Source organism: Protopterus annectens, chromosome 8.part0 (assembly GCF_019279795.1).
Source record: "Protopterus annectens isolate FY-2018-M chromosome 8.part0, PAN1.0, whole genome shotgun sequence".
In the NCBI taxonomy this organism is placed as follows: Eukaryota; Metazoa; Chordata; order Ceratodontiformes; family Protopteridae; genus Protopterus; species Protopterus annectens.
In genome coordinates this window covers 903,912,878-903,939,077 of record NC_056741.1, presented here as the reverse complement: position 1 = coordinate 903,939,077, position 26,200 = coordinate 903,912,878, and the positions used below count along the sequence as shown (strand labels likewise).

The window sequence follows — 26,200 nt, the reverse complement described above, 5'->3', positions numbered from 1 at the left end:
CCAAGCTGTGAGCTTCAGACTGTCAAGGTCTGGATTAGGAATCCCCAAGGGATGAGAGAAGAGATCTGGAACCGGATCCAACGTCCATGGTGGAACTACTGGATGAAACCATAGAGGGGGAAACCAGACTTGGTGAGGCCAGAATGGGGTGATAAGGATCACAAAGTTCCCCAGCCTGCAAGCTTTCTGAAGAAATTTTGATATCAAGAGCAAACAGACAGACCGGGAGGCCAAGCATGAATCAGAGCGTCTCTGGGGGCTTCTCCTCGAGGGGGGTTCAGACTGAAGTACTCGCTGCATTTTGCGTTGGAAGGAGATGCAAAAAGATTGCAGCAAGGCCAACCCCACTTTTGAAAGATCTGCTCCACCACTGAAGGATTCAGAGACCACTTGTAAGGCATCAGGATAGATCTGCTGAGCCAGTCCGCTAGAATGTTGGACAGTCCCGGAATGTGCATTACCACCAGAAAACAGCCTGTGGAGATCGCCCGTTCCCACACTCTCACGGATTCGCAACAAAGGGTGTAAGATCTGTTTCCCCCTGTTTGTTGATGTACCAGACCACCGACATGTTGTCTGGATGGCAACTGTCCCTAGAGGAAGATGGGCATGAAGAGCCTGCAATGCAAAAAGCACCGCCCTCATCTCCAAAAATGCTGATATGCAAATTGGTCTCAGAAGGGGACCACATGCCTTGGACTGTCCTTCCTGAGCAGTCCCCCCCAGCTGGGAGGCATCCGTAGTCACAGTGGTCTTGGAAAATTATGGGAGAAAGGTACATCCCCTGACTAGATCCAGGGAATGAATCCACCACCGAAGAGAGTCCCTGCACACTCAGGAGATTCAAACAGGGTAGGACAATGGCAGATCTAATAAGAACCATTGAATGGCAAGGGTCCACTGAAGGATCCCCATGTGAAGGCACTCTCTGGGTAGCATGTTGGTTGTGGCCGCCATAGAACCCAATGCCCTCAGTATTGCTTCTGCTGTCGGAGATTGGGCTTGAAGGACATGAAGAACGTGCATCTTTAGGCTGTGAATCCTGTCTGGGGTAAGGAAAACTTTTGGCTGGATAGTGTCTAACCGAGCCTCAATGAAGTCTAAGATCTGAGCAAGGGCCAGTGATGACTTGTTGAGATTGCTGGTGATGCCCAGTCTCTGGGCTAGTGAGAGGAAATAATCCCTGGCTTGACAAAGCTGATGCTTGAAAGAGGCAGCAAGGAGGCACTCATCCAGGAAAGGGAAGACCTGAAAACACTTGAAGCCTCAGGTGAGCCGCTACTACTACCATCACCTTGGAGAACATCCTGGGGGCTGTGGTAAAACCAAAGGGAAGGGGCTCTGAACTGAAGATTGGCTCCTAGCTGGAGGCGGAGGAACCTCTGAAAGCACCTGTCCATCTTGATATGGTAGTATGCATCCTGGAGGTCGATAGAGCACATCCAGTCGTTCTCCTGCAGGAAGGGCAGGATGGATTTAAGTGTGACCATCCGGAATTTCACCTTGGCAACTGACAGGTTCAAGGTGGATAGATCCAAAATAGGTCTTAGGTCCCCAGTTTTCTTTGGCACTAAAAAGAACCTGGAATAAATGCCTGATCCTGACTGGTCGAGGGGGCAGTTTGGATGGCTCTATTAGCAGATTTTTTATTTCTAGAGCCGTTTCTTCCCTCTGCGTGGGTGGGACGTCCGGGAGGTGTTTCCGTTGAAGGGGTGGTTCAAGTAAAGGAATTGAACAGCCCCTGGATATGATCTGCCACACCCAGTGATCTGCTGTTATGGACTCCCATTCCATTGGGTGTAGTGATAAAGTACAGTTGTGTACACTTACCATAAATGTAAATTACATTTGGGTTATCTGCTTGCAGGTAGCCCTCAGTTGGCCTGATTAACGAAGTCTTGTGTCCTGCGTCGGTTGCGGTCTCTTCTTCCATGACGTCAGGGATATAAAACATGCAGCCAACTACATTACATCAGTTTTTCTTGCCCCAGATGTCAGGTGCCCCCCTAATGGGAAGCAATTAAATCTATAAATATACAAGGTTATACCTCATACACAAAAGCAAATACACCAAAAAGCTTTGAAGCACTGAAAAGGAGAGAAGAGGTATAGCCAAACGAAGTCAGGGGGCTGGAGGGAGGGTAACCAGCACTGCAACAGTGAATACACTCGAACACCTACATTTATGGCAAGTGTACACAACTGTAATATGTTTGTTTCACTGTTGCAGTCATTACATTTGGGTAGATTCCCAAAGCTAAGGATGGGAGGAGGAATTTAGATAGCATTAGGACCAGCTATAAGGCCCTGCAAAACTGCAGTGGCAAAGCCAGCTCTGGATTTAGAGAGAATTGGCAAATGGTAATGCTTGGTGAAAGTATGTACAGAACTCCAGGTAGCAGCTTCTAGGATGTCCCTGGTAGGTACGCCTCTGAGAAAGGCTGTAGAGGTAGATGCAGCCCTGCTTGAGTGGGATCTGATCCCCTCTGGGATAGGTTTTCCATGGTGCTTATAGCAGAAGTGAATGCAATGGCCTATCCATTTGGAGATGGTTCGCTTTGAAATAGCTTTCCCCTCTGTCCCTGCAGCAAATGTCACCAGCAGTTGTTCAGATTTCCTTTGAGGTTTAGACCTGTCCAAGTAGAATCTAAGTTGTCTCTGCACATCTAAGGAGTGCAGTATCCATTTCCCTTTGTTCTGTGGATTAGTAAAGAAGGTAGGCAAATGAATGGACTGATTAAAAGCCACACTGGATACCACCTTTGGCATGAAAGGGAGATTGGTCCTGAGGGACACACTGTCCGCATGAAAGATGATGAAAGGCTCCACTGCGATAAGGGCCTGTAATTCAGATATCTTTCTTGCTGAAGTGATGGCTAAAAGGGAAGCTGTTTTACAAGAAAGGAATTTTAAATCTGCAGTAGCAGCTGGCTCGAAAGGAGGAAGGGTGAGTTTCTTCAATACAAAGTTAAGGTCCGAGGCTGGAGATGGAGCTCTCCTGGGTGGTCTTAGATTTTTGGCCTCTCTGAGGAACTGCTTGAGCAGTGGGAGAGAGAAGAGGGTAGGTTCTGTGTTATAATGAGCTGAAATGGCTGAGGCATGAATTTTTACTGAGGAAAAAGACAGACCCTTGTGAAGCATTTCAGCTAAGTATTGTAAAATCTGAGGTAAATTGGGCACTGCTGTGCTCATCCCTTGAGATTGGTTCCAGGCACAGAATCCTCTCCATTTTTCAGCATAAGATTTTCTAGTATTACGCCTCCTTGCCTCTAAAATAACATCCATCACTGGTTTACTGAGGGATGGTAAAGGAGAGCTTAGGTAATTAGCCAGGTTGCTAGGTTCAGTGTTTGAAGCTGAGGATGCAGAATCCGGTTCTCCTGCTGAGACAGCAGGGTAGGAGTATGAGGCAGGTGCCATGGAGCCAACAGTGACACACTGCGCAAGAGGGGATACCCAGTGCTGGCGTGGCCAGGCTGGTTCAATCAAAATCATCCTTGGTTTGCCTCGTTTGATTTTTAGTAGTATTTTGGAGAACAGAGGAGGAAAGGCATAAACTGATTGTTTTTTCCAGCTGCAGGACAGAGCATCCACTTTCCAAGCTTGTCTGTGGGGAATCCTTGCACAAAATATTTCCAATTGATAGTTTTGGGGGGAGGCAAACAGGTCTATATATGGGCTCCCCCATTTGCTTGTCAACATGTTGAAAATCCTTGGTTCCAGTTTCCACTCGTGCGGGTCCATGAGGGTTCTGCTTAGTCCATCTGCCAGTGTATTTTGTTTTCCTGGCAGGAATTGAGCTTGTAGATGTACTTGGTAGCTCAAGGCTGTGTTCCACAACGCCATGGCTAGTCTGCAAAGGGGGTAAGAATGTGTACCCCCTTGCTTGTTTAAGTACCACATAACAGTGGTGTTTGTCCGTCTTTACCATTAATTGTCCTGGAAGAATGCGGTCCTTGATGGCTGTCAGAGCATTCTGTACAACTAACATTTCTTTATGATTGATGTGAAGGTGCATTTGAATTGGGTTCCATTTGCCCTGAATGCACTACGCTGTGAGGTGCGTCCCGCCCATGCATAGTCTGATGTGTCTGTTGTTAGGATTTGGGCGGCAGGGGATAGTGTGAATGGTAGTCCCTTGTTCTGGTGGCAGGCCTCTGCCCACCAAAGGAACTCTAGGCGTAGACAAGTAATGATAGGAATCATTGCTTCTAGATCCTGAGAATGTTGACACCATAGGCTTTTTAGATACCACTGTAGTTTCCACATATGCAGTCTTGCATATGGAATTAGAAGAATGCAGGAGGCCATGAACCCAAAGGCTTGTAGTATTTGCCTTGCAGATAGCAGCAGGGTTTTTGTGACCACTTGTTTGAAGTAGATTGTCAAGTGAATTTGTTTCGCTGGCGTGAGGAAAGCCATCTGGGAAGTTGTATTCAAGCTTGCTCCCAGGAATATAATTTGTTGACAGGGTACCAGGTGTGATTTCTTTTCGTTTATGGTGTACCCCAGACAAGTTAGCACCCACTGTACAAAAGCCAGATGATTCAAAAGTATGTCCTGGTTTTCTGACTGAAATAGGCAATCGTCCGGGTATTGGTATATTTAAATATTTCTTTGTCTGCAAAATGCAATGACTGGAGCTAGGCACTTTGTGAATACCTTGGGCACAGTACATAAGCCAAAGGACAGTGCAGAGAACTGATAGTGCGTGTAGCCTGCTTTGAAGCGTAGGTATCTTCTGCAAGATTCCCTGATTGGGATGTGCAGGTATGCTTCCTTTAAATTTAGTGTTGCCAACCAGGCATCTTTGCTTAGCATAGGAAGCAACTGGTGAAGAGTCAGCATCTTGAATTTTGGAATCACCACAAAGGTGTTTAGAGTAGGCAGGTCCACGACAGGACGCCATGAATTGACTTTTCTGGGTACCAGGAAAAATCTCGAGTAGTAACCTTGTCCCTTTTTCTCTTCTGGTACCAACTGAATAGCCCCTATGCTTAAGAGAGAGAGTACTTGCTTTTGGGTCTCTTCCCACTGCTTTGGACGTAGATCCGGCCAACCATTTGAAGTTGGTGACATGTGGAAGTGAAATCTGTATCCTTGGGACACTATTAGAAACCCATATGTCCTGGGGTAATGAGTCCCCAGTTCTTTGCATGAAGTGCAATCTTTCCCCCCAAAAGGGCAGTCAGTTGATAAGTGCTTGGAAGTTTTAAAAATAAGTCATTGAGACAGTTTACCATAGGGTGAGTTTTATTACTCGCAAATTTGGAAGTGGAGGCCCCTCACTGCTTAGTCCTGTGCGTCCTCTGGGACTGAAGCCTGGGTGCTCTGCTGGATCTGGGTTTGGACTGAGTTGGTCTGGAAGAGGCAGGAAAGGACCAATTCTTAGAAGACCAATGCCTATTAAATCTTTGAGGTTGTACTTGTAAAAAGTCTTTAACAGTTTGCATAGATTTAGCTTTTTCCTTCATCTTTTTAAGAACAACTTCTGCCTTGTTGCCAAACAGGTGGCCCTGATTTAAAGGAGCTTCCAGTAATTTCGCTTTAACATGATCTGGCAAGGATTGCTCCTTACGCCAAAGCATGTCTTCTAAACACAGACCCAGTTACCGCAGCCCTGCAAGATGCCTCTAGTGAATCAAAACCACATTGCAATGTATGTTTACCAACTTGTTCAGCAGAATGCATAAAATCCTGTAAATCCTTATTTTCAGCACAATCAGGAGTCAACATAATTTTCTGTTTAAGCAATCCAATAATATGCAGCTGATACTTTAACATATGAAACTGGCAATTCAAGGCCCTAATGGCCAAAGTTGCAGAAGTGCATACCTTCTTACCCCATCTATCCAGTGCCCCGGAGTCTCTATCAAAGGGGGTAGGATTTTTAGCAGTAGTAGCTTTAATGCCCTTGGGTCCCCTGTGAAATGGTTTCAGGATCCGCAGAAGGATTTTTGAAAAAAAAACCTGAGAGAGTCAGGAACCCTGTAATATCTATCAGGTTTTCTGGAAGCAGGAGGTAGAGAGTCGGGGGTCATGCTAGATTCCGAAAAGGCATCAACAATGTCCAGTACAGGAGGTACAGCTAAAGGCCTGTGCTGGGGGCAGGAGTAAGAAATCCCTAAGCCTCTTTTTAGAATCAGAGAAATCCTGACTTTCCCAATGAAAAAGCTCCCTGAAAGTATGCAAGGTTTCACCAAAAGAGAAATCCTCTGGGGGGGGGGGGGCAGAGGGAATAGAGTCCTCAGCATCAGAATCCTCATAGGTAGATGAGGGTAAATCCTGGTCATCAGAGGAAACAGAAATTTCAGAATCCTGGTCAGAAGTATCAAAAGCAAACTCAGTCCTAGGTCTCTTAGAGGAGGAAGGATGGCTTCCCCTGATTAAAGTAATAAGGTCTTCAGTCATTCTTATTTGTTTTTTAGGCATAGAGGCCTGACCATGCGGTCTGGGCATCAGTTTTCTAGGTATGGTTCGAGTTTTAGGCCTTGAAGAAGAAGAAGATGGCGCCGGTATGCAAGTCAGTAGGCCTGAATACACCCTAAGAAGCCGGTGCCTGCACAGCGGCTCCGGACTCATCCAAGGTAGAGACATTCGCAGGTTCCACAGTTGAAGAATCTCGCAGCATACCGGACTCCGAATGGGTCTCAGTAGAGGCCTGCGAATCTGAAGTAGCGGGTATCAGGGGCTACGAAAGCACTTCACTGAGTACCAGCAAACTGGGCGGCCTGTCTCTGTCTTTATCTCTGTGTTTCTTCAGAATATCGGTAGTCGGATGACTTACCGAAAACATATCAGGATAACTGAACCGGAAACCAAAAAATTTAGAAGTGCAAATATACAGATGATGAATGGTTCGTGGTTTAAATAAGGCACAAAACCGACAGCATGGTAGGTCATGGTCAGGGCCTAGGTAAGGAATACAGTACGAATGAAAATCTTTATGAGGTATTTGCTTTCCATAAGAAATGCAATTACTTACTTTTACTGACATCGGTTTAGAGCAAGAAAACGTTTCCCCAACGGGGTACTTTGCTTTTAGTTGAAGACTTCGGTTCTGAAACACGAAAACGAAAATTTCAGGAGTCGGCCAACCAGCACTTGCGAACTGCTTCTGCTTAGGGCACCGCACGGCAAGAAAGACTGATGTAATGACGTCGGCTGCATGTTTTATACCCCTGATGACCTGATGTCATGAAGAAGAGAGAGCAACTGACACAGGACCCATGTGTTTGTTAATCAGGCCGAGTGAGGGCTACCTACAAGCAAATAACCCAAATGTAATGACTGCAACAGTGAAACACGAACAACACCTGGCCCCTGACTGCCTACAGGGAGGAGCAGTCGGACATCCCTTCAGGGCTGCTGCCTGGGTCTGTCTGAAAACGGTTCTCGAGACCCGTAATTTCTCGGACCCCCTCTGCCTCTAGGGCAGCATCTATCATAACCCCCTCTGCCTCTAAGGGATGGTGAGTCCTGAGTGTCCTGAGAAAATGCCACATCTTCTTAGCCCCTCGCTGATTCCTAGAGAAGGATCTTTGAGAGGAAGAGAAGCAGATGCCAACGGCAGCCAGTGTCTTCCCGTCCTCCTCACTCTGGACCAAAGTATTGTGTAGTGACGTCCTAAACAGGGAAGAACTATCGTACGGGGTGTTGGTGAATGATGCCTTAAAAGGTTCCGAGAACTGACACAGCCAGAGCTAGGCAAGTCGCCTGATGGCAACGTGTGTACCGGCAGCTCTAGCAGCTCCTTCAGTAGCATGGGAGAGGAGATGCATAGATGTGTTAGCGACTGACTTCAGAGTGGCCATTCGAGCAGTAAACGTCCCCCGCCGACATGGACTCAGGGGTCGACTCAGCTATCTCCTTTACTAGGTCTCGCTGCAGCTGAATTACATGTGCCATGTAATTCAGCGCTCTTACTGAGAAGGTGACTGAAGCATACACCCGCTTCCCAAATCGATCCATCGTATTTGACTCCCAGTCAGGAGGATGGACTGAAGAGCTCTCCTGAGTGAACTCTTTTTTAGTGGCAACTGCCACCACCATAGCATCAACTGGGGATCCTTTGCTCCAATACGTCCTATCTGAGGTGGGGGGCTAAGGACTTTTCCGGGCGCTTTGGGATGGGCTGCACAGTGTCTGGTTTCTTCCACGCTCGAGATGTTATAAGATCAGCGGGAGGGGACACCCAGGAAGTAGATGGGCCAGCGTCGAATGCCTCCAGCAATACTGATTCATCCGGGGTTGGTTTTTGGTTTGGGCAGACCACCCTCCCCTTTGGTGGAGTTCCATGATGTCTCCAAAGGAGACATCCTCAGTGGGTGACTGGAACCTTCCCCTTCCTCCAAATCAGCGTCTTCGGTAAGAGACACAGGTGGAGAGTTCAAGTGCCTCCTTTTACACGTCCATTTGCAAGAGATCTCCTCAGTGGAAATCTCTGGGGAGGACTCACGAATGTCCTGCTGCTCCCAAGCAGGGGCCTCCTGAGGCAAACTGGCAGCAGGATGTCCCTGAGAAGGCAGGATGGTCAGGGCCATACCCAAAAGAGAGGTATTTAGAGCGGAGTCCAAGTACGAGATGGTCAGGGGTCTCGATAACGAGAGAACCCTCTCCACCATGTCAAAGGCTGAAGGGGAATGAACATCCTGAGAAGTAACCACAAAAACAGAGACATGGATGCCTGGAACTTGTCCCCAAGAATTTTATTACATAAATGCTTTTGTCAAGTCAAATACAAGACTTCATCATATCTGACTTAACAAAAGCGCTTATGTAATAAAATTCTTGGGGACCAGTTCCAGGCATCCCTGTCTCTGTTTTTGTAGTTGTAGTGTTTGTGGACTGTCATTTTTATTCTCACATCCTGACAAGTACCCGTAGGTGCTGTCCCCTTCTGACCCGATGGAGGAGTCAGAAGCAATATGCCAAAGGGAAGACCGCACTCTGAGCCGACAGCAACCCCTCAGATCAGACGTCGAGGCTACAGCTCCAAGAGCTAGCATCTGACCTGGTCGGATTCAACACACTGAAGGCAATGGCCAGCGTCGAGGTACAAGGTACCAGCGGTGCCAACTCCCCCAACCCCGAGGTTCCTCGGATCCAAAGGCTCAGAAACCAAAGGTCAGATCAAAGGAAGAGTAATCGGGGTAAAGAAAGATTGCGAGCTCCCCACAACAGAGGGAGAGGGGGCAGGCAAGACTCCCATCTGGATTTGGGTATGGATGACCCTCCGCATCATCCTATCCATCTCTGCTTCACTAAGGCTCCAGGTGAAGTGGGAGGAGGAGGCTACCAACAACGGCCTGGAGAGCCGATGAGAAGCCTGAACAGGAGAACAGATCTGAGACTCCTCCGGCTCAGGGGAAAACCTGGGAGAATGGAGCCAGGGAGATCCTGGTCTAGTCACTGGCCTGATTTTCGGCAGAGGCCCTGCAGGAGCCGAGCGGTCGGGCAACAGCTTCTTAGGCTTATCTTTTTTCAGCTTCTCCCCTTCCCCTGGCCTCTTGGAAGGAGTTTTGAGTCCCAGTGGCCAGGGCAGGGGAAGAAGCTGAGGCCGATGCAGAAGCTGGGGGTACAGGGGCTACCGTCCCCTAGTAGGGAAGTAAGCCCTTCAAAATAAGCTTATCCCTCCTGTCCTTGAGTGCCCGCAGGTTAAACCCTGCACAGACAGGACAGGAGGTAAGCAGATAAGCAGCCCCCAGACATACTACACTCAGAGTGTGGCCATCGGCTGGGGAGAGCTTATGGCCACACTCTGTGCACTTCCTAAACACTAGTTTTGGGACATCAGACATACTCCCAATATAGGCCCACCAAATCACACACACACAGAAATATAGAAAAGAACAGAAAGGAGAGTGTTTTACTACCCCCCATGACCAAACGCAAGGTGGGGATGTAGACGGTAGAGATAGACTTAGAAGGATTAGACAGAGAGAAAAAGCCCAAAAAAGACACTTACCCAGAAGCGACGCTCAGAGCTCAGACCACGATGCTTACTGTTTCAGCGGCAAATGAGATCTGGGGGAGGAAGGAGACAGGGGCATTATGGGTAAGGGGAGGAGCTTGGAGCTCAGATCAGATACTAGTTATGCGGCCAAGTCAGATCTGATACGGACCCGTAACCCACAGGTTGAAGATCAAATGAAGTCAACTACTACTTCAGATCAATCATTAAATAATGAAAATCAAAATTTAAACCAGCTATACATGAAAGGCTGATTATTGCAAAGGAGATAAAAGAACTGGAAATCGGCTCTTTCAAAAAGGAACTAGCAAATTACATAAAAGTAAATGGAACCTGTGAGTAGAATACATGGAGAATAATGTTCAGGAAAGACAGTGAAATTTAAGGGAAGACAGGAATTGTGCAAATTTTAAGTTGGATATTGGTTAATGAAAACAGTCAGAATGTACAATGCAAGAAAACAAAATAAATGTTTGTATGGTTTGCTTTCTTTTCTATTACTGTATATGTACCTATTTCACTTTTTTAATATCAATTTTAATAAAGACACTAAAAAAACACAACACAGTGAGCTTCTAACAAGCACTGTTTAATGAATATATGGACACCCTGACTCTCATTATGCCACAAAAATTCCTCCATGATGTAAACCTGGAAAAAATGACTGCTGCTTCATATATTAATTGTTACTGTACATGATGTAAATCTGAAAAAATGACTGCTGTTTCGTATATTGTTACTGTACAGTTTCTGTTATACATCCATTACTCTCTGTTCAGTTTTTGATATGCATAATTTCTGACTCTCTATCCTAGTTTTTTTTCTTTTTTTTTTGAGTGTTATTTTATCTGGGTAGTACCTGAAAAGTGGTCAGTTGTAATTAGTGTGCTATCCCAGTAAATAAATATAAAATAAAATAGACTGCTCCCTGTATGGCCCGAGTGGAAATATTTCTAAACTGCAGAACAAATACAGCTGCATTTCCAGCAGGATAAGCCAAAAAGGGCCTAAAGTTCTTTTTTTTTTCTTTTTTGCATTTATCATATCATATAACAAAAGGCAAAAGAATGGGTTAGCTACTTTATTTTGCAGTTCAATGAAGAGGTATGAATGCAGTTTAAGAAAACCATTCATGAGATGCTCTGCAGCAGGCAAATTTCTGAAGAAAGTGGCAGTTGTGGTCACTGATCTTGTATTAAACCCTGACCAACCCATTCAAGGTCTTTCAGAAAGTAACATCTTAGACAAACTTAACCAGACTCTGGTCACCCTTGAAAAGCGGCCTGGGTCTAGAGGGTTTTCTATTAAGAGAATACAGTCAAAATAAAATCAGTCAGCATCTTAGTTTTCCTAGTTTGCAGACGATAAACAGATGTGGATTTTTTTTTTTTTTTTTTTTTTTTTTTTTAATAATCATTTTTATTGTTTTGCCAAACCATTATACATTTCACACACTATTTACATTATGTACAATATTGCTTCCATTGTACTGCTAAATTATAAACATATAAAAGGGAAGAGAATTAATGTTAAAGCTGTACCTTTTTTGAATATAAAAACATTGAGTAAATATGAGTTAATGGAACACATCAAGGTATGGGCAGTTGCGACTCAAACTCTGTTTGCCTCCTTGAACCTTTTAAAATAGATGTGGATTTTTTAATTTGTCTCTGTGGCTATGTAATACATGAGATGCCTATGCATATTAAGCAATGTAGGAACCTTTCCTCTATTTTGAAGCTTAAGGAAGAACACCATCACCTGGATGGTTTATTTTACGACCAACTTAGAAACCACCTTGGGAAAGGATACAGTAGTCCTCAACAACACTGCCCTGAGGAAAGATAGTGTAAGACTCTGCTGTCATCAGGGCCTCTAGCTCAAAGACCATACAAACAGAGATAATGGCCACTAGGAAAGAGATTTTGAAGCAATCTCAGTAGCTCAACAGGTAGCACACTTGCCTTTAGTGCAGAAGACTGTGGGTTCTATTCCCACATCAAGTAGTTGGATTGTTTCCAATACACTGCAGAGCAGCATAATGTGGCACTACACTCCTGAGTGGGCTGTCCTTTGGATCAGATGTAAAATCGAAGTCCCACCTGCCTGAGTTAGTGGCGAAAAGATCTCATGACACTTACGGAAGAAAGTTGGGGAAGTTCCCCAACTCCTTGGACAAATTTCCCCTATAGTCAAGCATAAATATCACTTCACTTTGGGTCTCCTCTGAAGAGAGGTCATTGGCCTAGCAGAACTGACCTTATCAATAAAATAAAGATAAAAATGTAACAGCATGGTCAATGATGGGTTCAAAGGAAGGAAGAGCGAGTTTCATCAAATGCAAAAAGGAGGTACCAGGACAGAGACTATGTCTTTCTGAGTGGTCTAACTGCAGGATCCCCTTCTCGAAGAGCTTAACTAAGTCCACAGATAAACATGCTGATATGTCTGTTGACGGCTCTAGCTAAGCAGGAAAAAAATCAGCAGTCTGGGTACCAAGCCCTTAAGAGGGAGGCTACAGTTGTGAGCCAGGTCAATGTTATACAAATAAAAATAAATGCCCTCACCCTGGCAAACAAAAATCAAACAAACAGTGAGGGGAATGGAGGGAGGAAGGGAGAGGCATGCTACTGCAGCAGAGATCTATTCAAACATTCTACTGTTATGGTAAGTTTACTTATATAACTGTACTATGTTCAGCATTAGATCACTGCTACACTAGCCTTAGCTATATGAGTAGTATACCAAAGCAGAGAAAGTTTGGGAGGAGGAAGGATGTGGGTCAAGTAGCCCCTAGAAAATGGCACTAGCAAAGCCTGCTCTACACCTGGAAAAAGAGTCTAGGTCTAATTTGTAGTGCTTTGCAAAACAAAGAAAACAGAAACAAGTTGCTGCCTCTAAAATACTTCACCTCTAGCCATTTTGACAAAACCAAGGCTCTAGAAGAATCTGCTTTTATCCTGCTTTGAAATTAAATATTATGATGGAAGTAACAAAAGGAAATAGTTTGGGACAACGATTTGTAAACTGTCTGCTTTGACACTGGTTATCTTTTTTTCATACTTTCATAAGAAATAAATAACTGATCAGAATTTCTGAATATTTAAGGTCCGTCAAGACAGCATTCGAGTTGCATGAAGGACCCTTACTCCCTCATTTTTAGGTTCTGGAAAGAGTGTGATGAATAGCTAGACAAAAGAGTAAACTGATACAACTTCAGGCATGAATGAAGAATGCATTCTCAAACTACCTACCTTTGTGGAAAATGAGAGAAGGCTGGCTCACTGCAAGCGCAACTTGGACAAGAGTAATCAGGAAATTGTTTTCCCTATTAAGAATCTCAAATCAGCCCAATGACCTGATTCAAATGGAGTGAGTCAATTTTTCCAAAACAAAAATTAAGATCCTTTCTAGGTGGATGAGTATGTAGAACTCTTTCAACAACATCCTGACAGTGAAATGTTTAGAAAGACAGGGATTCATGGGCAGACATGCTGAAATTACCAACACCTGAATCTTGATAAAGGAATATGAAAGGTCAGAGGACAACAACTCTCACAAATATTGTAGAGCTACAGAAATGCTAGCTTTAACAGGGTCTAGGTTCTTACTGTGGCACCAACTAAAAAACCTTTCACATTTGCTAATGTGATTTCCTAGTAGCAGTTTGTTTTTTTGCTCCTTCAATACCTGCTGTATGTACTTAGAAAATAGGCACCTAAAAGGTATTAAGATTCTAACATCCAGGCAGTTAGCTGAAGTTTTAAATTGGGGTGTTATCAAACAAACCCTGTCTTGTCTGAGTATGTCCAGTCTATGACAAATCTTCTGGTAATTGGCCTTGGCCATTTCTAAGAGAAGAAAGTACAGTTGTTTAAGAAGTTTACCATAATAGTAAATGTTCAAATGATCACTGCTGCAGTAGTCTTAGCTATGTGTGTTATATCCTGCCAAGCATACAACAGCTGCCTAGCTTCCAAAGCTTCAGGGCAACTTCTATGCACCCAAACTGTCAGGCAGCTTGAGCTGACAGAAAAATGTGGGTGCCAAGCCCTACAGAGCTTTCCTGCCAACAGTGAGAGGGAGGCTGAGTCTTGAAGGACAATGTTAGGAACTAACTAAATATCCCGGTATAAAAAAAAAAACAAAAAAGGGGGATGGAAGGAGGGAGCAGCTGTTGCAGCAGTGATCATTTGAATACCTACTGTCATGACAAGTTTACTTACACAACTGTACTATGTTCATCCTGTTGATTACTGCTGCAGTAGCCTTAGCTACATGGGTAGAGTACTCTTGCTTACTACAATTTGGAGGTGGAAGGAGAGGAGTCTAGGAGCCCCTAGAGAATAATCCTAGCAAAACCTGACCTGGATCTAGATAAGGAATCAAGGTTATAGTGCTTTGTAAAAGTATATATAGAGGACCAAGTAGCAACCTCTAGAATATTTCCAAAAAGCCACAGATGAACCCAAGGCCCCTGTAGAGTGGGCCTTGACCCTGCCTGGAAAGTACAGTTGTGTACACTTACCATAAATGTAGATGTTCGAGTGTATTCACTGTTGCAGTCATCACACTTGGGTTACCCTGCCTGCAGGTTAGCCCTCAGTCGGCCCGAATACCAGTATACCAGAATACCAGTCTTAGTATTTCTGCATCGGATGCTGTTGCTTCTTCCATGATGTCAGGGGTATAAAAGCAGGCAGCCAATGCCATTACATCAGTTTTTCTTGCCCCAAATGTCAGGAGCACCCAAACAGGGAGCTAGTATATGGTGTGGAAACCACCACCAGTAAAAAGTAAACACCAATACCATTAGGAATAGCCATACAGAGGAGAGAAAGAAAGATAGAGAAAAACAGGGAGCTGGAGGGAGGAAAACTATGACTGCAACAGTGAATACACTCAAACATCTACATTTATGGTAAGTGTACATAACTGTATTATGTTCTTTGTATTTCACTGTTGCAGTCATCACACTTGGGTTGATTTCCAAAGCTGAGGAAGGGTGGAGGCAGTCAAGAAGAGATAGGGCTGGCTAGTAGGCCTGCAAGACTGCTGTAGCAAATCCTGCCCTGGATTTGGAAAAGATAGGTAAGTGGTAATGCTTGGTGAAGTTGTGTACAGAACTCCAGGTTGCAGCTTCCAGAATGTCCCTGGTAGGGACTCCCTTGAGAAAGTAAAGTTGTGTACACTTACCATAAATGTAGATGTTTGAGTGTATTCACTGTTGCAGTCATTACATTTGGGTAATCTGCTGGCAGGTTGCCCTCAGTCGGCCTGAATGACAAAGTCCTGGGTCCTGCATCAGTTGCTGTCTCTTCCATGACGTCAGGTCATCAGGGTTATAAAACATACAGCTGACGCCATTTTATTCAGTTTTTCTTGTCCCAGATGTCAAGTGGCCCCCAAATGGGGAGCAAAAATATATATATATATATATATAAATAAACAGCTAACATATGAATGCACTTTTAGAAACAAACTTTACCTTTGACTAAAAGCAAATACACCACAAAGGCTTTTGAGTATAGTGAAGGAAAGAAAAGGTATAGAATGGGGGATGGCGGGTGGGTAACCCGGACTGCAACAGTGAATACACTTTAACATCTACATTTATGGTAAGTGTACACAACTGTACTATGTTCTTCGTGTTTCACTGTTGCAGTCATTACATTTGGGTAGAATCCCAAAGCTATGGATGGGAGGATGGAACTAAACAGCATTAGGAGTGGCTATAAGGCCCTGCAGGACTGCAGTGGCAAAGCCTGTCCTGGATTTAGAGAAGAGAGGTAAATGATAATGCTTTGTGAAGGTATGAACAGAGCTCCAAGTAGCAGCTTCTAAATGTCTTTGGTTGGGACCCCTCTGAGAAAAACTGCTGAAGCAGAGGCAGCCCTGGTGGAATGTGATCTGATCCCCTTGGACACAGGTTTACCATGGTGCAAACAGCAGAAACGAATGCAGTGGCTTATCCATTTAGAAATAGTCTGCTTTGATATAGCCTTCCTCTCTGATCCTGCAGCAAATGCTACCAGTAGTTGCTCAGACTTTCTTAAACATCTGGTCCTGCTTAAGTAGGATCTTAGTTGTCTGTGTGCATCCCATGAATGCAGAATCTGCTCCACTTTGTACTGCGGATTTGGGTAAAATGTTGGCAGGTGAATGGTCTGGTTAAGAGCCACACTGAATACAACCTTAGGCATAAAAGGATTGGTCCTGTGGGCCAGCCTGTCCGGGTAAAATATAACGAAAGGCTCCACTGCCATGAGAGACTGTAGTTCTGAAACCCTTCTTGTTGAAGTGACTGCCAAAAGAAGTGACTGCCAAAAGAAAAGCGGTTTTCCAAGATAGAAATGTTATATCCGCAGTAGCTGCTGGTTCAAAAGGAGGCAGGGTGAGTTTTTCCAGCACAAAATTGAGGTCCCATGCAGGAGTTGGTGCTCTCCTGGGAGGCCTTAAAATTCTGGCCCCTCTAAGATACTGCTTAAGCAGTGGATGAGAAAAGAGGGGAGGCTCTGTGTTGTAATGAGCCGAGATGACAGAGGCATGGATTTTTATTGAAGAAAAAGATAGGCCCTTGTCAAGCATCTCAGTTAAGTATTGTAAAATCTAAGGAATATTGGGCTTTGCTGTGTCTATTCCTTGTGCTTGGTTCCAAGCACAGAATCTCTTCCATTTATCACCATAAGATTTTCTAGTACTAGGCCTTCTGGCTTCCAAAATGACATCCATCACAGATTTACTGAGAGGTGTGGTTTGAATAATTAGTTGATTAGCCATGCTGCAAGATTCAGAGTTTGGAGCTGAGTGTGCAGAATTTGATAGTTCTGCTGAGATAGTAGATGCGGTATTTGAGGCAAGTACCATGGAGAAAGGTGTGACATATTCCTTAGAAGCAGGTACCAGTGCTGGTGAGGCCAGTCCGGAGCAATTAGGATCATTTTTGATTTTTCCTGTCTGACTTTTGCTAAGACCTTGGAGAGTAGTGGCAGAAGGGGAAAGGCATAGACTGATAGGTTTTTCCAGCTGAAGGATAGAGCATCCACTTTCCATGCTTTTTTGTGAAGCGTTCTTGTGCAGAATTTGGCCAACTGATAACTTTGGGGAGAGGCAAATAGATCTATGTCTGGTCTCCCACATTTCTGTGTTAACATGCTGAAGATTTGTGGATCCAGTTTCTACTCATGTGGGTCTATAAGATTTCTGCTTACGTCATCTGCCAGAGTATTTTGCCTTCCTGGCAGGAAATGAGCTTGAAGATGTATTTGCTAAGTCAAGGCTGTGTTTCACAAGGCCATGGCTAGTCTGCAAAGGGGGAAGGAATGTGTACGCCCCCTGCTTATGTACCACATAACTGTGGTGTTGTCCGTCTTTATCAGTAATTGTCCTGGATGAAGTAAGTCCTTGAAGGCTGTCAGAGCATTCTAAACAGCTAGTATTTCTTTCTGGTTGATATGCAGATGCCTTTGGTTTGGGCTCCATTTGCCCTGAATGCATATCCCTGCCAGATGGGCCCCCCAAGCATAGTCTGATGTGTCTGTAGTTAGGTTTGGGTGGCAGGGGGTAGAGTGAATGACAGTCCCTTGTTTTGGTGACATGTCTCTGCCCACCAAAGAAACTCCTGTTGTAGGCAGGGAATGAGAGGAATCGTTTCCAGGCTGTGACAATGTTGACTCCATAAACATTTTAGGTACCACTGAAGTTTCCTCATATGCAGTCTCACATATGGAATTAGTAGAATGCAGGATGCCATGAACCCCAAAGCCTGCAGAATTTGTCTTGCAGATAACTGGGTTTTTGTTGCCATTTGTTTGAAGTATGTTGTCAGTTGCCTTTGTTTGTCTGGCGTGAGGTAAGCCATCTGGGCAGTTGTATTCAAGCTTGCACCCAGGAATGTAATTATTTGAGAGGGTACCAGTTGTGATTTATTTTCATTTATGGTGTACCTAGGCATGATAGAAGCCTTTTTACAAATGTCAGATGTTGAAGAAGAGTGTCCTTGTCTTCTGCTTGAATGAGACAATCGTCCAGATAAGGTTAAATTTGAATGTTTCTTTGTCTGCAGAATGCAATTATTGGTGCCAGGCACTTTGTAAAGACCCTGCACACAGTAGATAAGCCAAAGGGCAGTGCAGAGAATTGGTAATGCAAAAAACCTGCTTTGAAGCGGAGGTATCTTCTGCATGATTCCCTTACTGGGATATGCAAGTATGCCCTCTTTTAAGTCTACAGGTACTAACCAAGCATTCTTGCCTAGCATAGGCAGTAGCTGTTGTAAAGTCAGCATTTTGAATTTTGGAATGTCCAGGAACGTGTTCAGAATCGATAAGTCCAGTACTGGACGCCATGAATTGTCTTTTCTGGGTACCAGGAAAAGTCTTGAATAAAAACCTTGTCCTTTTTCCTTTTCTGGTACCGGTTGAATAGCCCCCATATCCATGAGGGACATGACTTGTTTCTGGGCCTCTGCCCACTGGTTTGGTGGCAGATCCAGCCATCCGTTTGGAATTGGCAAAGTATGGAAATTAAATCTGTACCCTTGGGATAGTACGTTTAATACCCACTTGTCCTGGGTAATTAACTGCCAATTTTGAGCATGAAGTGTTAGTCCCCCCCCAAGGGGGCTGTCAAGAGATAAGTGCTTGGAGATGGTATTGGAAAGTCATTGAGACTGCTTACTGTAGGGTTGTGCTTAGTTTCTTCCAGATTTGGAGGTGGAGGCACCCCACTGCTTTGACCTGTAAGAACCCTGTGACTGATATCTGGAGCCTTTTAAGCGCCTGGGTTTGCCCAAAGTGGCTCTGTTGGACACAGGAAAGGACCAATTTTTTGTAGGCCAGTGCCTACTGAACCTGGGTGGCTGCACATTTTCTTTAAAACCTCTTCTGCCTTATTACCAAACAGAGTATCATGCTGCAAAGGGGCATCCAACAATTTAGATTTAACATGATCAGGTAGATTTTGCTCCTTGAGCCAAGCATGCCTTCTAATCACAGATCCAGTAATGGCGGCCCTACAAGAGGCCTCCAAGGAATCAAAACCACATTACAAAGTTTGCTTTCCAACCTGTTCTGCTGAATGTAATAAATCCTGTAACTCTATTTTCCACACAATCAGAAATCAACATCATTTTCTGTTTCAGTAAGCCCATAACATGCTGTTGATATTTAAGCATATGAAGCTGGCAGTTTAAAGCCCTAATTGCCAAGGTTGCAGACGTATAAACCTGCTTACCCCATCTATCCATCGCCCTGGAATTTCTATCAGAAGGGGTAGGATTTTTGGCTGTAGAAGCCTTAACACCCTAGGGACACTGAGAAATAGTTTCAGGATCACCAGAAGGATTTTTGAAAAGAAATTTGTGGGAGTCAGGAACCCTGTTAATATCTGTCTGGCTTACTAGGAGCCAGAGGCAGGGAATCAGGAGCCATGCTTGATTCCGAGAACACATCAACAATGTCTAATACAGGAGGTATTGCCAAAGGCCTATGCTGAGGAAGAAGAAGGAAATCCCTAAGCATCTTTTTTGATTCAGAGAAGTCCTGACTCTCCCAGTGAAAATGTTCCCTTAAAGTATGCAAAGTCTCTCCAAACGAGTAATCCTCAGGAGGAGATGCACATGGGATGGATTCCTCTGCATCAGAATCCTCATAGGGTGGAATAGAAAATTCCTGATCAGTATAGGAATTAGAAGAAATGGAAACCTGATCTGAAGATACATAATTAGTGCCTTGCCTAGGCCTCTTAGCGGGGGGGGGGGGGGGGGGTTGGGAACCACCGATCAAGGTAATTAAATCCTCAGCCATTTTGATCATCTGTTTTTTAGGCATAGGGGCCTGAGCACGTGGCTCATGTGTCCGTTTTTTTAGACACAGAAGTTGTTTTTGACCTTGGTTTTCTTGCTGGCGGTTTAATATAAAAATGTTGAGGCCTGAAAACACCCTCAGAAGCCGGTACCTGCTCAGTAGCTCCGGACCCATCCAAGGAAGAGACATCCGCGGGTTCAATACTCTGAGAATCTCGTGGCATACCAGACTCCGAATGGGTCTTGGTAGAGGCCTGTGACTCAAACGTAGCGGGTATCAGGGGCTGCAAAAGCACCTCACTGAGTACCAGCAAACCGGCGACTGGCTTAGGAGAAGCTTCGTCGTCGGTTTTGGACCTCGACGGTCTGTCTTTGTCTTTCTCCTTGCGTTTTTTTGTGAACTCCGGTAGTCGGATTGCTAACCGACATTTCAGGATAGTTAAATCTTGAACCAAAATATTTAGAAGCAAAAATATACAGACGCTTAATAATGCATTGGTTAAATCTAGCACAAAACCGACAGCAAGGCACATTGTGATCAGGGCCTAGGCAAGAAATACAGTACAAATGAAAATCCTTATGAGGTATTTGCTTCCCACAAGTAATGCAATTATTAACTTTTACTGACATCGGTAAGGAGCAAGAAAAAGTTTCCCCAACGGGGTATTTAGCTTTAGTTTGGAACCTTCGGTTCTGAAACTCAAATACGAAAATTTAAGGAGTCGGCCGACCGGCACTTGTGAACTGCTTCTGCTTCGGGCACCGCATGGCAAGAAAGACTGATGTAATGGCATCAGCTGCATGCTTCATGCTTTATACCCCTGACTACCTGAAGTCATGGAAGATGAGACAGCAACTGACACAGGACCTAAGACTTTGATAATCAGGCTGACTGAGGGCTACTGCAAGCAGATAACCCAAATGTGATGACTGCATCAGTGAAACATGAAGAGCATCTGTCTCCCTTTCAGTACAGTCCAAGATACCAAATATTTGGCTTCACTACTCAGGGCATGGGTCTGTTAGCTTTTTGCCGTGCACCACCATACCTTTTGGTGATTTTTCAGTAGTAAAAAATGTCCAGAAAAGCATTTGAGGAACAGGTACCCCACTGGTCAAAGCCCAGTCCAAAGAGGATAAAGCCTGCATGTCTAGGGAGGCAGTCAGTCTAGCTGAAACATATATCAACAGGTCAGATGTCTCAAGGAAAACTATTCCTTCTCACTGGGCCTGAAACGCATGCTGGCCTATAGTAGATGCCTATGGTCCCATGGCCAGCTATGATGCAACAAAGTTAACCACTGCAGCCTGGTCATCAAAATAAGGCATAACCCCACTGTAAGGATCCAGAGGGCCTAGACTGTTGTACTGCAGATGCTGGGATAACGGACTACTAACTAGTACTTCTGTGGAACCAGTGGGGGTCTCTAAGCTCTTACAGATCCTATCCTCTTACTAGGTTTTCAGTTTATTGAGCTCTTCTATTTTCCTGCAGGTCTTTGCTTTGAACTTTTTAGGCCATAAAGGGTAGGAAGTTCCTACCATTTCTGTGGCAGATAGGCACCTGTGGCCTAGAGAAATTAACTACTGATGTACCAGAAAGGTAGTTGTTTTTGCTCTACTGTTAAACGTTTATTTTCTTAGTAAAATATAAATCTTCTTTATACTTATCTTCAGGGTGATCCTATCCAGACAGAAACTGCACTAAAAACTGACATTGTTTGAATATGTCTGTCACAGGTATACTTGTTAGTAATGTTTTCCAAGGACATCACTAGCCCTAGAACATAACTACAGCAAATACTATAAAATATCAAACTCGCCAAAAAAGCAATCCAACAGTCTAAGTTCAGGAAGTATTTAGAACAGGAAAAGACTTTCTCAGAAACGGTACTTAATCCTTTGGAGGAATGTTTCCCAAGCTTGCTGCAGACTGAACATGATGACCACAAAATAAATAAATAAATAAATGAAGATGACACAAACTGCTTGAGATCAGGCTGGGTAGATTGCCCAGGTCTGTGGAAGTCAGGTTAGTTCATAGATGCCTGCCACCAACAAATTCCCATAGGTTCATAGGTGTACTAGGCTAATGGCCCTGGAGCCTTTATAAGCCTAGCCCATAAAATTACCCTAGCATCATGCCACCCGACCTTAGTTCCCCCATTGCCTCTGTCGAGTAAAGCCACTGAAGTGATACCTGGGGTGAATTTTCTATTTCCCATCCACTCATCAAGATTTCTCTTGAAGAGGGCCAGTGAGGTGCTCTGCTTGACATGTATGGGAAGTCTTTTCCATAGCATGGGCAGTCTCTGGGTTATGAACCTGTCCCTCCAGCATGTTCTGTTGATTGTGGTAATGAGGTTGAGGTCTCTGGAGCATGTGGTGTGGAGGGATTGGGATTTCTTTAGATGTAGCATTTCTAACAGAGATGGGTCAGACATGGCTTTGCAAGTCAAGCAGGGATTGCCTCTACGTAGGTGATATGAGACAGAGAATATTTTTTTTAGTCTGTCCATACAGGACAAATGTTTAAGGCCTATGATCCTCTTTGTGAGGTACTTTTGCAGCCTCTCCAGTTGTTGCAGATGTCTAGTGAGGTACATGACAAATGGGACATTGTACTCAATGACTAGCCTAATGAGGGAAGAGTAGAGGGAGACAATGACCTCTCTCTTCCTGGATGCAAAACCCTTAGTAATGAGATGAGTCGCATAGGACTTTCTGACCACAGTGGCAATGTGGTGGTCAAAAAGAGAGGCTGCTGTCAACCTGTGTTCCCAGATCTCTTAGAACGCCTTCTGTGTTCAGTGGACTACCATCGATGTGGTAATTCATGGGAACCGGGTTTTTTCCCCAAAGGGGATGACTACACATTTTCTGGCACTGAGCTTAAGGCCATGGTTCTGACACCAGTTGCTGGTCTCAGTGAGACCTTTCTGTAGGAAATTCATTAATAATGAATGCTACTAATGCAGCAATAATAAAATGTTGAACCTTTTGTTATGGTCCCTGCAAAAGCCTCTTGATTTCTCTTGACTTCACAGACTTTTTAGATCTTTTTTTTTTCCTCCTTTCACTATATCACTCAACTCTACAATATGCAATTTCTTATGCTTTGGTTTCTTCCTCTTTTCCAATTGTTTCTCAAGAATCTAAGCATGTTTTCAGTTAAATTTACAAAAAATGTCTTCAATCATCTTACTGTAATAGTCTAGGTAAACTTCAAACAAATATAAGATTTAGGTTTACATTCAGTCCCTAAACAAAACAAAGACTGTATGATTATTCTTCATGCAATTATGTAACACAAGTTCATCTAACAAACGTCCTTATTAACTAATTTAAGGGGAGAAGAAATATTTTTTTTTCACTCGATATCCAGATGATCATTTTATAGGAATTTACACATATTTGTTCATAAGAGAACAACCAAAGAAGCTGAGTGGAAGCCAACTATCACTTAAATTTAGGCTTGATACTCCGGGGGAGAACCTGGTTAAACACTGAAGTGTATTATAAATCAGAAGTAGCTAAACATAACTAGTGGATTACAGCTCAGTAGAGGAGGTGGAAACTGCTTGAATTAGGCACAATCAACTATATCTCTAATATTAGAGCATTCTGTTTCTAAGTGTTGGCATGATCATGGGAACAGACATACATACATTCAGAGAAATGCTTTCTTAGATATGGGCTAGGTGGTAGAAGTGTATACTTCAGATGAATTTTTTAATGGTTTTATGCTTACACTATTGTTTGAAGATTTTAGCAGTGGTTTCAGTTTTGTTTCACTAAACTTTTCACATGAAGTAAACTATTCTCTGCATACTTCTTTTCTGAAGTGTAGTTTAAGGACAGAACAGTGTAATATCACAAAATCCAATGAGGGAGCAGCTGTACTCGAAGTGCTAACAAAACTGAAGAGCACAAATGACAATGATGGCATTATATGGAAATAGCATGTCACGTGCTTATGTACCTTTGTAGAGACAAGACAGAAATAGTCCTCAAACAGAAATAAGAACAGCTGAGAAATATGTCCAAGAAGCAGAAGGTGGGAAAACTCAAATGTTATGCTATGCTGCAATGACCCCCACCTCCAAAGATAATATACATACTTGGGTTTTGGCAGAGCTCTAGTATTCTTTCACTACTGTCCTACAAATTTAGGAAAAGACAGACACTTCAGTTTTCAAAACTATACGAAATAAACACGTATGTCAGGAAGCAGTCTGTATTCCTTTAAGCACAAATACATTCAACTTCTTTCCCCTATAGATCAAAGCAGCAAAAGAAGAAAATTCTGTTCCTGTAGGAAATGTTTTGGTTAAAACACTATGCTTATCATGGACCATAGATAAGACTGTTACTAATTTTTTAAGTTGAACACACTGCGGGAATAAGTAAGCTGGACTGATTTCAGTATACTCTACAGAACTGGACAGAGACATGGGAACAATTTTCAAAGGCAGGCGGATATTGCCACGATCATGTCCACCATACATTTATACTCTCCTACCTTACCCACCATATTCCACACCATCACTTCTCAGCAACTTATACACGCACCAAAATCATTTGTCCTCACACACTTTCTATCTCATACATTAGCTTTTCTTCTAAAGCCACGTTCACATCTTAGTACATACCTGTTTATTCCTAATCGTGTCTTCCTTCGCCTTTCACTAACCTCCATTTCTTCACCTCTGTCGTTATCTCAAATTAGTCACCACTCCTGCTGCTATTTACACTTACACTATTTTAGTCAACATTTATAGCTCATATTCACTCTAACACACACATCTTATGTAAATTAACTGTACATACTATAACAAATGCTGCGTTTTCACTATTAGCATGCTTGCTGGAATCATATTCCTGCATATTGTAATTCATTGTCCTTGATTTAATCATATTTCTATCTACTGTAATTTACTGTACTCTATTGCCCTTGTGACCCAGGTTGTGCCTGAAAAGGGTCTTTGAGCCAGTGCACCTTCCCTGAAAATAAATGTATGCATGAATGAATAAATAAAGACATTAAATATCATAACACTGACATCTGAGAAAAACATGGGACACTTGCAAAAAGGTTGTGAAAGTAAGCTAAGTTTGTGGGTGGTACAAGAAAACACTGTTTAAGTGCTCATTCAACCACAGTGCGACAATGATCTGGCTGATAACAGTGCAGCTTAAGTGAATAAAAAGGAAGGGCAGACATTTTTCTTTGTGGAACAACATGAAGTACAATCCTTCTTACCTTACTGTCATAGTACTTCTCCCTCTTATCAGTAAGAACTGAGCGGATGACAATTCCAGAGTACTCAATCACCATCTCTCCGGCATCAATGTTCCTCTTGCAGAAAAGCCCACGACCATGGATAGCAGACCTGAAACAAACCATTATGTACCAATATAAATTTTTGTCACCTTGCACAAAAACCTAACATGCTAAAAATACTGTGTATACAAGAAAAGCATCATAGTAACCAAAACACTATATGCAAAACTCATACCCTACGCCAAACTGGAAGCTATAAATGTCCTCTCACTTTATGACTAAGGATTCTCAGGTCAAGAATTAACTAATAAAAAAGTAACATAATAAAGTCTTTGTTACCGTTTTACGAGTTATACTGGCTTACAGCAATTCAATGGAATTGTTCCAAATAATTAACTTGTGCACCTGGTTAATAACACCAGCAGCTGTGTGTGGGAAAGAATAATCTATATTTTCCCCTAACCTTTCACCCAGCATGAAGAGAAGACTACATCCTTCACTGTAAAATTTTTTTATTTATTTATTTTTTTAGTCTGCTAGCACAATTCAGTGTAAACACCTTATTGTAACAACTCATTTTAACATACTGTGCTAATCAGCATTGACTTCTGCCACAATCAGTTTATACTGTAGTAGCATCATGTCATGCACACAGTCCTTGTGTTCAATTGCCAACATGCCACTAAGCATGCAAATCCAGACAGTACTGCCATTCTTTCCAGTCTTAATTTTATGTTGTCCATTAACCAAAAACAGGTAAAAACACAGATTAAATTACAACATATAATTTGAGATCAGTAATTATTTAGTGACTACATTGTTTTAATACTATTTTACAAGTCTTAACTAGACCATTGACTTCAAAAACAGATACATAATTTAATAAAGATTTTAAAAATATCACTTAAGACCTAGGAAAAATAGATCAACAGAAAAAAGATTTTAACTTTCTTTCATTTACTTACATTATTATACACCATGTATATTTTCTTCCTTTGTAAGGATCAGTCTAGTATTACATAAATTGCTTAATTCCGGCTTTCCCTTAAACCTCACTTTGCCTTCTCCTGAACATTATTCTGCATTTATTGTTCCCAATGCCTTTCATTTATTTTTATGAAATTTGCTCCTTCCCTTT

At 43.2% G+C, this 26,200-nt stretch overlaps 1 protein-coding gene across 1 annotated transcript in view; it reads right to left on the bottom strand.

Annotated features, from left to right (window-relative positions):
• KMT2B (lysine methyltransferase 2B) overlaps nucleotides 1-26,200 on the bottom strand; it is a gene marked incomplete in the record, with an annotated part of 4,527,268 nt that overhangs the window by 34,819 nt on the left and 4,466,249 nt on the right. Inside the window, 1 exon segment of the mRNA XM_044079325.1 lies at nucleotides 25,042-25,171. Within this exon segment, the coding sequence (XP_043935260.1) occupies nucleotides 25,042-25,171 (130 nt within the window).